Raw genomic sequence first — 17,341 nt, forward strand, 5'->3', positions numbered from 1 at the left:
TTTTGAGACATTGTAAATACAAAAATCGAGCTTTTTTACATGTATCAAAATATCACTGAGCTATTTTACTAATAATAAATTATTTTATAATTCTCCAATTTTAACTTATTAAATTATTATACATAATTTTCATTATATTATACATTTTCTTTTTTCAAATGCAATGAAATAGTAAAAAAAATAGCTATTTTATCCGATAGATATTATAATAATTGTAAACTATCTATTTATCGTTGATGTAAATACATAGAGAAAGGTATATTGGTTGCTTGAGCAATAACTATTCGCTATGGATGAATCGGCACTATTCAGGCCAGCAAAGCGAACGAAATTCAATCGCTCTGTCGAATCCACATGACCCGTAAACCTCATTCCCGTTATCGTCCAATCGGAAACAAGTCCACGCGACGTCGTTTATGTTCGAACCCCGTCGAGGATTATCAAACTACTAAACGATGTTTCGTTGTCACGAATAACAAACAGATTTCAAGTGGCTATGGCGGCAGGCAAAGGCTCTTGCACACGCAGGTCGAGGACGGGCAGGCATCAAACGGTTAATTAACGATTCGAGGATATTAATGATGGCTTTCGAGAACGTCGATGTCAACTCGACAAAGCCTTTCAAAATTGAAGAGCCGGACAGCGGGATAACGAAAAAAAGAATTCGCACAAGAAATTAAAAATAATAATACGATGTAGTTGACGTAAAAAAAAAAAAATAACTAGAGCGTAGAATGAAATCTCATGAATAGAATTAAAAAATCTCTTCTCTCTTTGTTTTTTTTTTTTTTTTTTTTTTTTTTTTTTAAGTTTTTTAAAAGTATAAAAAGATGTTGAGAATCACGCGAAAAAACCAACTGTTCTTATCTCAGAAACATTCTTTAATTTTTATCTAATTATTAGCTCAACGTATATTTTTATAATTTAAATTAATTTACATCACGTTTGCTAGAGAACTAAAATATCATATAAATAAGTAATTAATAAAAAATAAAATTGTGATTCGCGGAAAAGAAATACAATCCGCGACGCAAAGGCAAAGGGACATTTTACAGGCTACGGATGATCGAGTAATCAACGTGGAATCCTCTGTCGCTGCTTTGTCGTGACATACGATGACCGATGCATCGTTACCAAATACACGTGAAATGTCGACGCGCACGTCGGTACATCCCGATGAACCGTGACACGCGATGCCGTGTCGGACTCGTTTTCACGCTTTTCACACAGACGATTCGGTTCACTAACACGTTAGTCCGTTGCAAATAGCGTTCCGTCTGGCGAAAATGTTTGCAATTATATCACCGCGTTTGCATTCGCGGTGGAAATCGCGGATGGACCAGAGCGCACTCGACGATTAAATATGGATATCGTACGCGTGAGAATGTACACGTGTCGACATTTAGTTCTCAAACGACGCCAAATAGACTACGTTTTTCGCGAATTATAGTATTTTACGAAATAAAAATAGATTGTATAATATACGTTGTAATTAAATTTATAAACTAAAATGAAAATTATATAAAAGTTAAATATAAAAACCAAATTATATGTATAATATATACTATTATAATTAACACCTACGATACAAAGTATTGCACATAATTCTTTTATAACGCGCGAAATTTGTTTTCACGGATAATTTAATCTACCGTAGTTTAAATGGAGCTCTGTGTTCAATTTCCTTAGAATAACCTAATCCAAAGGTTTGCGTTAGACGTAAGCGGTGCGAATATAGTCTGATGATTTGCTAGGCAAACGGTGGTGAGGCGTTACTCGTGTCTAATGCGAAATCCGGCTTTGCCTACATTTCGGTTAGTATCTAACGGGCAGACAATTTGCTTTATTCCTCGAAATATGTATCCGCAAATTTCTCTCTCTCTCTCTCTCTCTTTTGACGGAATAAATACTCAGCATCGAACGCTATCGAAATGGTCGTTTCGTTTGAACGAAAATAGCCGCAATTAGGCGATCCGCGTGCACGCATAATCCGTTAAGCCCCTAACACAATATTCCGCGTTATTACAGTAAGGAAGGCATTTACCGCGACCGCGTGGCTAATCCTCGGCTGCTCGATAATGTTTGCACGTGCCGTGCTATTCCGTTTGTTATGTTATTCATTAGCTGCGCCTAGGAACCTCCTCCTCCCCTCCCGCCTCTTTCCCTTTACCGAATTATACAGACTATTCCTTGACTTATGGTGGTCGTCCGCACATATACATACAAATATATATATATATATATATATATATATATATATATATATATGTGTGTGTGTGTGTGTGTAGAGAGCCCTTTGAATCGTATTTGCCTACGCATACGTTTAAGCGCTTTGACCGAGGTGTGTACTACTAAGCGCGATTAGCAAGCCCTCCGACGAAACCCTGAACACCGTCGCGGCTTCCGCTCCGGGATCCGTCGAGAGATGCCGCAGCGGATAAAATGTTAAACGGCTTGGGGCTCGTTAGACCGCGATATATTCGCGTATTCGAGAAAATTTCGCGAACGGAACGCCGCTTTAACGCCGCGCGAAAACTTTGAATAAGCTTCCAATTGTTGCCGCTCCAATCGGACCCGCGTATTATCGTGCAAATCTCCATCCAGAATTTCGCTCTGCGTAATCCACGTTTGTATAACGATGAGATTTGTCGGAAATCATTATTGCGGACAAATTAACTCGATCAAATATATATTTATTCCAAATATGAATCAAGCAAAAAATGTGAAAAATATATAATTTGATAAACTTCCAACATAAATCTAAATCCAATGACATGTGTGAGAACTGAGTTACGGAGTAACTGAGAATTCACAGCAGAGAGATGTTATCCTGTTACTGTCGAAAGGTTACCTACTAGGTCAAAAGCAATGGAGAACAAAGAAGCAGGATTCGATGGACAAAAGGGCCAGGCCGGGCCGAAACGGATCGCATTCGAAACTCGCAGAGGAATCCAACATGGTCAGATATCAACCGATTCGCGTTTAGAGAGAAACTTCGGTATCACGTTCATCTAGTGTCGACTTACTTAGGAAATCAGAAGAAGAGTTACAGATACGTTGTAGATAATCATTGTAAATGATAGCGAGATAGATATATATATATATATATATATATATATATATATATATATATATATATATATAAAATTTAATACGCATAAAAATTAATTTAGTTTATGTCGCGTGTCAGATAAGGAGTTTTTAAAGACAAATGAATGACGTAGCAAGTTCCAAATGTATTTGTGATTACCTCGTTTGATGTCGGGTTTTGCAACCTTGAAAATTGATCGAGTAAATCTGTCCCGCGCACAATACACACGCAGATCCTTTCTTCTTATTCCATCGTCATTGGTTCTCGAGGCCGACAATAAATAACACGTAAGTGCGGTAAATCCTATTTGCTGTCGAGTCCATCGGAATGATTGATAAATTGCCCTTATTAAACCCCGAATGGCGTTCGCGCGGAGACTCGAAGATGAAGTTTCATAGCAGACGAAAAATATCTCTTTCACGAGTTAAATTTTCCCACGAAATAAACTCTTGCACGGTTCTCTTCCTCATTATTCACCGTACTAAAAATTAAAGCGTTCGCGAAAATTAAACGAATCAATTTCATGCAATAATAAACTTTCGTTCGATAAAAAAAAAAGGTTTGTAAAAATATTAGAAGAACAAAAAAAATTTCTACTTACGTGAATGACAGAAGACAGGTGGAGGGACTTTCAAGTGCAGATAGCAAACGTCACATTGACAGGCTTGGTATAAGGAGACCGAAGTCAAGACGATATGCCCGGTAATCATCATACCGTTTCAATTTTCAAAATGCAATATCGCTCCTCGTAATTTGTAAAAATAAACTTTCCTTTCGACGAGAAAATATTTGCTTAATACTCAGCATCGTGATATAGCATTTTATTATTCTAATTCGATAATGACGATAATTAATATTGTATTATTGTAGATATTGTATATTTTACACGATTAAACAATTATCCAAATGAAAAAAAAAGTATTATTATCAGTGTATTAATTGTATTATTTTTCACTTAAGTAATATAAAAATCGATAATTTAATTAATCTTCAAATTTTATTTCCTATTGCTACGAATTTCTTATCATTACATTTTTTCGGAATCTCTATTAATTCTACCACGAAACAATAGGAAAGAGAGACAGTGACAGTCGTAGAAATGCAACGAGAATGAGAAGGAGAAGGACGTGATAGACACAGAATTCTACGAAAGATAGAAGAGTAAAAAAAAAGAAAAGCGAAAGAGAACTAAAAACTTGGCGCATACGGGAGAGCTCGTACCTTCTGCCCGCTGTGAAGAGTATCTCTGTAAAGTAAAACAGAAAAGAGAAGAGTTAGAAAAAGTGTACACATTAAGGTAGATAGATAGATAGATAGATCGATATGGCAGAAAGCGGGTACGGTAAGTGAAACGCGATTCTAAATTGAAACAGTCATTCGGTATAGTTTTATTAAGAAGATCGTTTTAAAATGTGAAGATGGACATGTGAAAGAAAGAGAGAGAGAGAGAGAGAGAGAGAGAGAGAGAGAGAGAGAGAGAGAGAGAGAGAGAGAGAGAAAGAGAGAGAGAGAAATAGAGAAAATAGGTGACAAAGAAAAAAAGAAAATACACACACATAGCAAAGTGGTAGAATGGATTAAGTCAGTTTTTTATAAATTAAATAAATTCTGATAATATTAATTATTGCTTTTAAAGAAGAATAAAAATTGATAGATTAGAAAAATCTATTCCATCTTATTTTAAAGCTCTTTAACATTCGTAGCGCACGAGAGACTTGCATTTATTATAAATATTGTATGTAAAAAATTGTTGATACATATAAATTCTACCGAGACTTATAATAGTGAGGTAATTGAAAAAAATACAAAAAAACAGTATACATATATATATATATATATCCCAAAATTATTTATTCAACTTTTATTTACAATTTAGGAACTAAAAATAAACCATTGATCTAAAGATGCCGCTAAACGTAATTTCATCCGTCTTGGAAATCACTGGTTGCAGTCGTTGGTCTGAAAGAAAGTTCAAATTAAAAAAACTAAAAACAACGAAGAAGTAACGTTTCGTGTAGACTGAAGACATACATGGGTTTACGTTCGAAAGAACGAAATTACTTCTAGCAATGCAATTTAAATTTTTTATAATTCGATTTACAAATATAATCGATAATCGTACATGTGACACGAAAAAATGTCACGTCAAATAATTTTACACGCAAACTAAAGAGAAATCGTAAGAATCTTAAAGCCATATATTTTGTCGGTTTAAAAATTAATACTAATTGAAATTTATTTTCACGATACGCGGCAACGCGATCTTTTTTTCAAGATTATTTAGTCCACCGTGTACGACGAAGTTTCCCTCTTAAGTATACTATTTACGTAAGCAAAGGATAAAGTGCGAACGACTTCCGGTTCACGATAATAGGGGCGGCAATTTTTCCACGCTGCGACAAGGATGGAAATTCTCCGTGTTTAATTTACTTGTTTCTTGCTTGCGCACGCACCGTCGACGACAAATTCTAATTAGTCAGCGCGCCGTCGGCGCATTATCAACCCTTTGTGAATTGCTGCCTGTTGGTCCACGATAACAGACGAGGGTTTCCTCTGATTGTGAGGAAACACGGACCAATGTGGCGACGAGAAACTTAAGTGGAATTTCGACTTGGAACGAGTAAGCTACGCGACCTCAAGCCGCTGAATGCTTATCCTGCTATGAGTAAAAAAAATCACCTTCTGTGTTTTTCTAGCACAAACAGTTACGTAGTTATATTTCATAACGTCTCTTAACTCTTCAGTCATTAACCTCTTCGCAGTGTAGCTAAAATAGACTGTTTGCGCCACGAGTGTGTGGAAAAAAAAAATTTTTAGATTCTCTTGATGATTTTACTAGTTAGGTTTTTGGGGTCGCTGAATTCAAATCTGACATTATAATTTTAAAATTCAAAATAGCGGATTAGAATACTCACTTTTGTAAAAATTGAAAAAGCGTAAGCCCTTTCTTTTTATGTGACCGAGTTCGGCTCATACACTGCGAAGGGGTTAAAATTATTAGGGGGAGGAGCACAATACATTCGATTGTAAACCCTTGTTATGCAAAATCTCGTAAATTAATGTTACTGTATACGGAAAATGACGATCAGCGATATGCTGATACGATGATCGGAATAAACAAACGCGGTCGATAAGCGAGCTTTCCGTTGTCACGGTAATACGACGTAGATCCGAATTTGTCGGTGGTGTGTCGATGAAGTGTCCATTAATTTTCCATAATTACAAATAAGCTTAATGGCATATATGTATATGCAAAGCGGGGGGAGGCGGGTCGCAGTTCGCGCTATTTAGCCCGATTACACGCATACTAGGAACCGTAAGCAAACATCTCGCGTGAAGAGCCGAATCGGAGTGTACTTCGCTGATTGCGTCAGTCCCCTTATCGCGCTATCGATGTCCTACGCGCGTGCATAATTGAAACGGAATCTGATACTAATGTAGCAGCGTAATGCGCGCGCGCGCGCGCGCGTCATCTGTTATATTGCATTGATTATATTACGTCAAATATTAATGGCGTTAAATAATATCGACGCGACAGAGCACAGGGTGCTCCGATGACGCAACGTGACTTTATACAGTTAAATACAGGGAGTCGTTTGAGTCAAAAGAATTCTAATTTATTACGCGTCATGTTTAACGTCGCAAATGATAATGACAATGATGGAAATAGTCTGTCGTTATTATCTCGCGTGCGAAACGCGATCCTTGTGGCGCTTTGAAATATTTATGTGCAAAATTGATCGTCCCACACGATCTCACACTACTACCGCTCCTTCGACTCGTGATGACATTTAGAACACATGTTTTACCGAGGCACGTTCGTGCACGGACTCGTCCACTCGTCCACATTGCACGTGCATCGACATATCACATCACGATTAAGAATGCCGTATATAAATATATATATATATATATATATATATATATATATATATATGACCTCATAGAGGACGCACATGCGGGTGTTTGCGCGCTTGCGCACCGAGGAGAGAGAGTAGATATGCGTCGTAGAATGATGCAGCTACAGGTAAATGTAATTAAGGACTGATCAAATGGTAGAGCGACGCGAGTCTAATTGCCCGGGCCTGATAGTTATCTTCCGGCAAATGCTCGGAAACGTCTGCGACGTTTCTAAGACTACGTTTGCTCTCGGGTAAAGAAGCTGATAAGATAAAGTCGTGAGTAAATTGAATAGATGGAATGCAATATCTTTTATATACCGCCGACAATTAAATTACTCACACGGAATGTATTATTGTGAATATAAATGTAATTTTTATCTCTATTTTCGAAATATATGTAACCGAATCTAAGACATAAAGTAAGATACCGTGCGACGTACTAACGAAAAAAAAACGCACGAAATTTCTATTCAAGCTGCCAACGTTAAAGTTACAAGATGGACAGACTATCGTAAATGACTACCCGATAGATCGATGAGGATGGGGACAGAGACAAAGCGGTTAACGGAGAGGGGAGGAAGGGAAACTGAGGGACAGACAGGCCTGCATGAAGGGAAGTCCCTGGGACCAAACTATTGTTGCCAATATCTCGGACAGTTCAATTACTTGGTTATTACGCGCCTCCAAACTGACAGGGTTGCTTACATGCTTCGCCAAGCGGCTAATGCATACACATGCATGTACACAAACTGCACTTATGATGACATTTCGCGTGATTCCCCTCTTCTCCTTCCTTCCCCTCCCTGCATTCTCCCCAGCATCTCCCGCTTCCCCGTGTCGCAAAGCGAACACTCCGTCGTCTGCATCATCGAGCATTAATCTTCTGTAATCAATGGCGCATTTATTAGCGCAAGGGTCGCTTAGACATCTGTTTGAGAACCTAATCGCTTAATCTCAGAGAACAATTATTTTCTAATTAAAAACTGACTGAATTAAATCACTGCAAACGGAAAACGGCTTCAATATAAAATAAATTAAATGTTAATTTTTTAACGGCTTGATTTGCAATTCTTTTATTAAAGTCAGAAAAGTTCCCTATAAGAAATGGCAAACATTTTTCTTCACGTGGAGAATGCATTTTCTCTGCGGTTCTTAAATAATATAAATTCCAATACACACACACACACACACACATTATTGTTAAATAATGATATAATTTTATGCGGACTTTGTTCACTTTAAATTCGTAATAGATAATAAAATCATTGAAAAATGTGGCAAGTAAATAATAAAAAATTTTTCTTTGGGTGATACATCCAGCATGGCGATTTCGTATATTTTAAATATTTTATATTTTAAAGTCAGCGTGATATATTTGGGCCAAGAACGAAACCACGTTTTGCACTTCGTTTTCATTTAATGGAACTGACGCATCGGCCGCGACGTATAACGATTGATATTTCGGTTAACCGTACAGAGGCGGGGCACGCTGATTGGAACGAACGCTTTTTTTTTTTTTTTACCCACCATTCGGCAATAAGCGTACCGGTGAAATGATTTCCATTTCATACAGCCAAAACGAGCAAGATGGAAGATCCATCCCGTCCGTCATAGAAATAAAATTCAGGATTATTAATGCTGTGATACATCGTAAAATGTGTATGTTTCAGCTTTTAATATATGTATGTTCCGCTTTTAATATTATCATTATTATTTCTATAACGTAAAAAGTATACTGCTGCAGGACATAATAATGTGATATAAAAATCGTTATAACGTCATGAATATAACGATAAAAGTTAAAAGAAGAAATTATTGGCATAGAAACAGAAATATATCTCTTTCTGTTTTAAAACTTTTATATAATATATGTAACACACGCGAGATATTTAAATGTATAATTTTTATCATTACAATACATTTCAATTTTAAATTCGCAGTAATTAATAATCATAATAATGATTTCTAAGATTATTGTTCAAACATAAATCTCGCCAATTTTTTTTCTGTTAAACTCAATGTTTAACTCAATATTTAAAATTTGCAAAATTATTTTAATTAAACTATATAGTTGCAAATAGATTTTTCCTCGGTGATTATTATTTTAATATTTATATCATTACAAAATTCTCGACACAGGCATAACAAGATATTACAAATTGCAGTCCATTTGTGAAATCGAGACTAAATTTTATAAATCGCAACGGGAACACAACGTGAAACGGAAGACAGTTAACTTTGATCAAAAACACAAAATTCGATTTGTCAACTTTGGAGTTAGGAAACGGAGTATTGCTGCCCAACGGGGCTGGCCGAGCATTTACGACGCTAATGAGTCGGACGAGAAACTTTTACGTCGACGATGTAAATGAGGCGCGCGCGGATACAACGCGACCGATGTACTTGTCGGAGGATTAATGGAAAAACGCTTCGGAAGCTCCGCAGCCTGCGATAATTGATCCTAGTTTCCCGACTTAATTGGCATAGTTTGAGATAAGTGCGCAGAAGAGCGGGTTTTCACTAAACCATTAGATGATATGCAAGAAATGATTTTGACTGACAGTCGAAGTATGTATATATCATGTATGATAAGACTGTTGCTTCAAAATATCGAAGTGAGAAACTATATGAAAAATAAAATGTCAACAGAAATGACATGAGAGAGAAAGAGAAAGAGAGAGAGAGAGAGAGAGAGAGAGAGAGAGAGAGAGAGAGAGAGAAAGAGAGATATATTAATAAAAATTTACAATTTTAAAATATGATAGTATTTTTAAATATATAATATACATATATACTTATAAATAAAATGTTCATATTATTTTTAATATATCCATATATAATTTTATAATTTATAAACGCCAGGAATATTGAAGTTGTTTTTCGCAACGTGTTATAATCTACTTTCCAACATTGATTACATTACATTTACATTTTGATTAATTGAAACGTGATAATATATAAAATAAAATGAAAGTTCGTAATGATTAGTGAAATTTAATTGTATAGAAGGAGTAAAAGGAACGGTTGGAACACAATACATCTCGCTCAGCTTCCTATATTTAATTTAACATCGCCGCGCAGAAAAGTCTCACGTTTGTTCGCTTTATTAAATGAACTTGTAGGTCCGCGCATTAATACAATTGCATGCCACTATGCAAATGCAAAGAGTAAAAATACGAATCACGCAATGCACATGGCGTTTCGCTTAACAAACTTTACATTACATTACCAAACATAATCTTCGCGTGTATTCATTTTATGCACTCTCTTTCTGCAAGCGTCGTTCCCAAGTGTACAATCACTAATGAAAAGCCTGGCGATTTTTTAACGATATTATTTGTAAAAATAGACAAAATCTCAATTACGGTCCGCATATTATATTCCACATGGATGGATTAAATCGTAAATAATTTCCAAAACACAGGCAACGAATATGTACTTATACATTTTTCTGAATGCGTTAAATAACTTAATCTCGCTGATGAGAACTGAAATGAGCAATCTTCTAACAGTCGTAAAATAACAAATAACAATTATTATGACTAACATGTGGTACGATAAAAATAACGGCAAATGATTTACGTCACGATGAATTACGTCAGCATGGAAGATGATTAGAAATGAAAATACCTGAGAATTTCTAATTGTAAAAAATAGGCGCGAGAGCCGAGAGCCGAGAGCCGTTCGCGCAAGAGAGCGCGGACTTTATTTACCGGATGGGAACTGATAAAAATCGGCAAAGCCAACCATCCATCGGGTTAAAAGTTTAATACCGCTGCCGCCACCGCTCGCCAGAATTTCACCCCGTCGGAGAAAGCGATAGACCAAAGTTCGATATTAACTTTTTCTCTTTTTTTCCCCTCCATTTTTTTCGACTCGAGCGAGGATGGGTAAGAGGAGAAAGAGCGAGAGAGAGAGAGAGAGAGAGGACAAGAGAACTCGATGGTGTTTTTTACGAGCTGCTCATCCCATTTCCCGAGAGCCGTTGGCCGTATATCGGCTACATTTTCGCTCATTAAAAAGTTCCCGCGCTCGGACGCGAGCGCGGGTGGCTCTCTCCTCTCTCCTCTCTCTCATCTCATCTCATCTTTACAGGGCGCGGCGCGTCCAGACGGGATTTTCATTATTAAAAAGTATTACAGCTGGCCGGAGGAACGAAAGAGGGGGGAGGGGGGGTGGAAAAGGGGTGGCCGAACGAGGGAGTAAATGGGGGATTACTTCGGGTGCACCGAGGTGGCGGAGCTAATTTCAAAAAATCCGGGGCGGAGTAATCGCCCAGGATCTTGAAGGTTTCCCGGATGAACTCGGCGACGACGGTGGACATCCCATCTCCTCTACTCTGTATCCCCGCGCGATTAGCGGTGTTCGTCGTATAAACGCGCAATGCGAGTGGTACGCAATCTTAAATAAATTGCGTCTACTTGCCGCAATCGGCGTACGTATCATAACGTTACTTTAAACGTGCGTAATTAAATCTTTTACAATCTTGTACAATGCCAATTTTATGATATTGAGAAAAATATATATTTAAAACATTAATATATATTGTAAATATTATTATATGCGTGTCTCTCTCTCTCTCTCTCTCTCTCTCTCTCTCAGAAATCAAACTGATTATCTCTACTTGTAAATTTTTTCATTATCAGAACCCGTGCCAATAAATTTAGGAAATAACTATTTAAAGTGAAATATATATAATTAAAAAAAAATGTAGATAATTTGTATATGATTTAAAATATATATTTTCTAAAACGCGAAACAGTACAGGCTACAAATTCGATGTTTAGCGAATGCGATTAGCAACACAAGTCGATGACGATACGATACGGCACGATGACATCAGCGAGGTATTCTATTTGATCTTCATACACAAATGTTTACGGTCCCATTAGGATCCGGATTGTCACGAACGGGGATACGTAATGCGTGCGACGATAACTGGTTCGCAAAGTACACGAATACCCTCGTGCGGACCGGATTGTCAGGTAAATATAATTATTATTATAGCGTCCGAAACTTCGAAACTTACCTCGAAATCTTGCGAACGCGCCGTGGACTTCTCATTAACCCTCTAACTAACCCTACAGCGTTATATCGGGTTTCACCCTTGTTATAATTCTGAGGCGAGTGCTAAGAAAAATATCGTGCCTGTTGCTTAAGAAAATAAAGAAATGGAAAATGTAATGAAATAAGGAATATCAAATGACACATATGGCGTAATCTTGAAATATACTAATGTTTTAAATTTTGAAGAATTAACTAATTTGAAATTTGTGTGTCGTTTCATCGATTCTTCGTTTTTTGAGAGAGATTCAAAGAATATTACAATTCTCGCAAAATGTATATGAGATGATGTATCACCCTTGTGGGTAATAATGTGTTTACGTGGCGCTTGATAGTTATGGGAGTTCGTAGGAGGTAAAGAAAGATGTACATGCAGCTGTAATATTTTATAACTTGCAGACACCCACGTAGTTTCTAGCGTCATATTTTGCACGTGTAATGCATTTAATTTTTTCGTCGAATTTGATTATCTAGTTATCGCAGGTAAAACACGTAAGCCGGAGAGAAAGGTAGGAGGGTGAAGTGCTGTTAATTTCGACGCTCACACATATGCGACCAGGGTGCTTTTTAAAACCGCGCTTGATTAAAACTTTAGATTGCCTACTGAATACGTTAATGCCATGCTTTCTGCAGAAAAGTACAGCAAAATAGAGTGAAACGTTAAATATAGCGGTAATAGTTTTATCTGTCTCCAATTAAATAAACGTGGAATAAAAGAAGATATTTAGTCTAAGCGTTGAGCACAATTAAGTCTCAAAGGTATGTGAATATATTGTTATTTCATTAGTAGCAAAAGAGAGAAAGTTATATTATTATTTCATTAATTTCAACTGACTCTTGCCTTACAAAAACTTAATTTAAAGCATAATTACCGGGAAATTAAAATATGCAAAAAGTTTATTTTAAAACAATTTTCTGTCAAAGAATCAGTTAAAAATATATAATACATGTATATTCAAATGTATGTTTTCTTTGATCCCTTCAAATATATATACATATAAAAAGAAAATGTTAAATTAAGAAAGAGATCAGATTCGATTCAAGAATCGGAAGATCAAATGAAAAAATAGCAGAGAAAGAGAGAGAGAAAAAGAAGGAGAGATTAACTCGAAGGATCCATAGCAATATCATAATCTCGTGAATCCTTTGCACGATCTCTTGAGAAAAGCTGTCCGGGAAATTCGCTTTTCCACGAAACAAACAGAATTAAAAGCGACCCAGTATGCTTGCGTTAAACGTGATTAAATATCAAAGCCGCTCATGACACACCCACCCAATCTTCCATGTCCTGTAATACCCTTCGCGTCCGGCCTTATTGTACGACGACTAATTAGAACGATGAGGAGGTCAAGAGTGGATATATTGTTCTCTCGCAAAAAGAATTGAAATTAACTAAAGAAACGGAATAGCCAACGCGCATACTCACGAAATAGCCCGTCCGGCTACACGAATTAAGCGGGCCGAGCTGCCTTTTCAGGCATTTTACGTAGTAATATACTATGAAAGAAGAACTCAACGTTGCGAAAGAACTGAAACCTTTGTTTGAACACGGAAAATTTTTATTTGATATAAAAAAGAAAATTAAATTATGTTGAAAAAATTTTATTTAAATCTAGCGATTACATACAAGCGCTGACAGATTGTTTTCGTGTAATCAAGTAATACTATAGAATACGTGATGAACTTAGGAAAAGTAAAAAGAAACGAAAGCGAACAGCATTACCAAATTGCTGCTAAAAATTTCATTTCCTTAGCTACTGTGTGCGATTGCAGAGAAGTTTGATTGATCCTTGGCTGCGAAAACACAATTTATAATTTTATTCCTGATTTATATGTTCCTGATTTAAGCACCAAGTAGTATCACAAATAATAATGTTATTAAGTGAAAATATTCAAGTCAGGTCTTCAAGCATTAATGATATGTTTACGATAAAGCACTTCACAAAGTATATCGGTAATCAATTTGAAGAAAATATAAATATAAGTTGACAAGTTGATTTCGTTGACAGCAAATTTTATGATTACAGAAAAAAACATGGATGCTTCTATTATATATTATATCATCGATCAGTCTGAATATTATTGCTTGAATTTTTCTAAGGAAATGAGTCAATTTTTAATTCATTTATTCACCAATTTGTTAATATTCGCAAAACTGATACAAGTTTTAATAAAGATTTAACTTTCAACACTATAATATATATAATATATTTTTAATTTACAAACGATACATAAGAAAATCGCAGAGAATTTGTTCTTTTACGATCCGCTTATTTGTAATATCAATTATGCTCTCTTTCTTTCTCTCTTTTAAGAGCATCTTATCTGCGAGAAATACCGGAAAAGAAATATAGAAGAGAGATCTCTTTAATAATTTCATTTACCGTCGCACTGCGATGCCTGCGGCTGCCTCCTTTATTTCGTTACTCTTAATTCCAACAAATTATTATAAAACAATATTATCGTTTCATTCGACGTTGAAATTCTGGAAACATGTTCACGGAAATGACAAACGAGCCCTTAATATACCTCGGGCACGCGGTAGAAAAATTTCAAGCACAAAGTGCATTTAACAATAATTACATTCAAAACTTCTCTCTTTGGTTCTATCTACAAAGAGCGTAAAATACCGGTTCAAAAAGTTATACGAATTAGAAAGTACCGGTCCGGAAATATGTGTGTGTGTGTGTGTGTGCAGAAACTACGTCAATTGTTGAATGGATGATGTAATTGTCCCGCAATATTTTTCTCCAATTCAATTTATCGAGTGAAATAATATTTATGTCGGTGAATATAATAAAAGCTTGTTTTCAACTTAGCCGAGAAAATCCCGTAAAGAAACTGCGTGAGAATTTATACTTTTAGATCGAATATCGGATGGTATAATATTTTCCCAGTTTAACGAAACGTTATTAATTGAAGCTTAGGCTTCGATTTTCAACGAATAGCGCAACAACTTCCAATGGCGAGGACAATTATTATTCGTTATCCCGCCGTTAATCCGACCACCGAGTTGGCTCGAATTTACGATTCGCGATCGAACGAGTATTTGCACGGGGATATCTCGAAGGGGCTTAAACGGCTTTCAAAACGCAAAACAGTGATGTGTTCTATGTTGTATCTTTTTGTAATTCTTGTTTATAACCGCGGTGATCATTTATGGGTTAAAAGAAAAATCCTTTCTGGTATCTCTCGTGTAAAAAAATTTACGAACGTAAGACTTGTTATAAAAGTGAGAATTTCAGCAGCTTTCGATATCTACAATTTAATATGCATTCTGAAATTTGAATCTCGCTCAAAAAAATGATCTTGCAACTCTTGAACAAAAATTTTCTAGGTGTAAAAAATTAAATGAAACAAATAAATTATTAACAAATATTGTGATACTGCATATATTTTTTTTTACACTTAATCAATTTAAATGACAGAGACAAAATTTATATCTGTACTGTTTGTGTAATTTAGACAGAAAATTTTTCTGCAATGCCTATCTTTAAGGCCTATTATCAAAGACAATTATATTTGTGATTAATATTTGCCAATGGGATCTAAATTTTCTCGAAGTATTGCTGCTATAAATTCTATACGTGACAAACGATATTCTATAACAGATACAAAAAGTAGCGATAAATTTTAATTGAGACATCTAAAAATCTATCTACATTAGCAAAATATTGTTTTAAGTGCTAATTTTAAGTGTAATTGTGAATGATGTGTTTGCAAGTTTCTTAAACTAGCCCCTATTATGTACTCTGTATATTCATAGAACGCGGCGAGAGAGACTTTCTTGTTACAACACCTCTGATTTACAACGATCGAATAGAAACGTATATCTTTTGAATCTTGACGTATTTGACAAACTCACTTGTATTTCGCGTCGCGACAAGACAAGAAACTTCGACAACAGAAGTCGGTAATTACGAATAGACGTCGCTTTACGGTCTTTCACAGGAAAGAGGGAAAACGGTGGAAACGTCGGATGTGCAATAATCCGCGGTGCAATATCAAAGTTTATTAGACCGTGGTGATTTTCCGTAGGTAAAGATACAAGACTGCAGGAGAGAGAGAGAAGGACAGATCTCTGAGAGAACTCGCGATAGAGCACCGAGTCTGGCGATGCGAAGCGAAGCTTGAAGAGAAATATACGACGCGCGGCTCGACAGTCGTAGAAACTTTTAATGGCGACGCGCGTAAAAGAGACATGAAATATGTAAGAGCCTAAGATTCTATAGGATACAAAACGGCATATAATCGCTCGAGTTGCGCATTGTTCCGTGCACAATTGGCGGATTGCACGTCATGGACCACGACGCGAGACTGATGAAAGTCTGGCGCCAACGCGACGGTTAATCTTATGAATTTTTCAACTCGACCAAACGCAACAAAAACTCGGCCAAGAATGTATATTGGATTCGTCACGAACGCAAATATCATCAAGCTGTTTTCGAATGTCCGATTATATTATGTTTGACATTGCACGTGTATCGCACTTAAAAATCTTAAACTGAAATCTCTCGAAATGCCGACACCTCGCTTTTAATACAATTAAATTTTTAATGAAGATAATAATGGTATTTTTTTGGTTGTAGTATTCATAGCTAGTTTCTAACAAAATATTAATTAATATATATTAAGCCATAAAAAGCTACAGCGTGTAAAAAATTTTTTAAATTTTCTCTATACCTCTTTCTCACTCGCAGATTCATGTATTTAACTTTTATATTTAAAAATTAACCAACTCTTCGTGTCCTGCGATTGCAAAATCAAATTTGCCAGTTAACTAACTGCGGATATCTCTCGGAATAAAAATAGTATTTTAATCAGATTTTACGGTGATTTATGTCGTTTCTTACGGATTTTATGATGTTACTCTCAATGTAATTTATCGCTCTGAAGCGGTATCCACATTTTGTGTCACAATCTTGCGTAAAATATACTGTAATGCAACTTGTATAATACTGTACATCTATCGTAATGTTTATATATGCAGCATTAATAGAAAACTAAGCGAATTTCCTTGACGCGTATAAAGTAAGAATGTGCTCACGCGTGCGCGTTGTTAAAAAAAAATTAGCATTTTAATGGTTTATCTCATCTCAGTCCAACGACTGTGTTTGTGTGTTTCCTATCGTTGGCTTACGTCACACGTGCAGTCCGAGACAGCCCGGTCTGTTTCCAAGACACGTTAACGAAGCCGATGCTATGCAGTTTTCCTCGGTACGTAACGAGGCAGCCTCTCTCGTTTGCATACTGATCATCACTCCTTGTTTTTAATACGGCGCGA

The 17,341-nt window shown here is 36.1% G+C and overlaps 1 protein-coding gene across 4 annotated transcripts in view; it reads right to left on the minus strand.

Annotated features, from left to right (window-relative positions):
- The window catches only part of Heph (polypyrimidine tract-binding protein 1 heph), a 394,763-nt gene that overhangs the window by 364,213 nt on the left and 13,209 nt on the right, over nt 1-17,341 (minus strand). For 3 of the 4 annotated variants that reach the window (XM_072902196.1, XM_072902188.1, XM_072902198.1), the window contains exon 2: nt 4,313-4,337. The exons of the other annotated variant lie outside the window; for it this stretch is intronic. In XM_072902196.1, coding sequence (XP_072758297.1) covers nt 4,313-4,337 — 25 coding nt within the window. The remainder of the gene's footprint in view (nt 1-4,312; nt 4,338-17,341) is intronic. 4 annotated transcript variants of the gene reach the window in all.

Source organism: Anoplolepis gracilipes, chromosome 11, assembly GCF_047496725.1.
Source record: "Anoplolepis gracilipes chromosome 11, ASM4749672v1, whole genome shotgun sequence".
Lineage (NCBI taxonomy): Eukaryota > Metazoa > Arthropoda > Insecta > Hymenoptera > Formicidae > Anoplolepis > Anoplolepis gracilipes.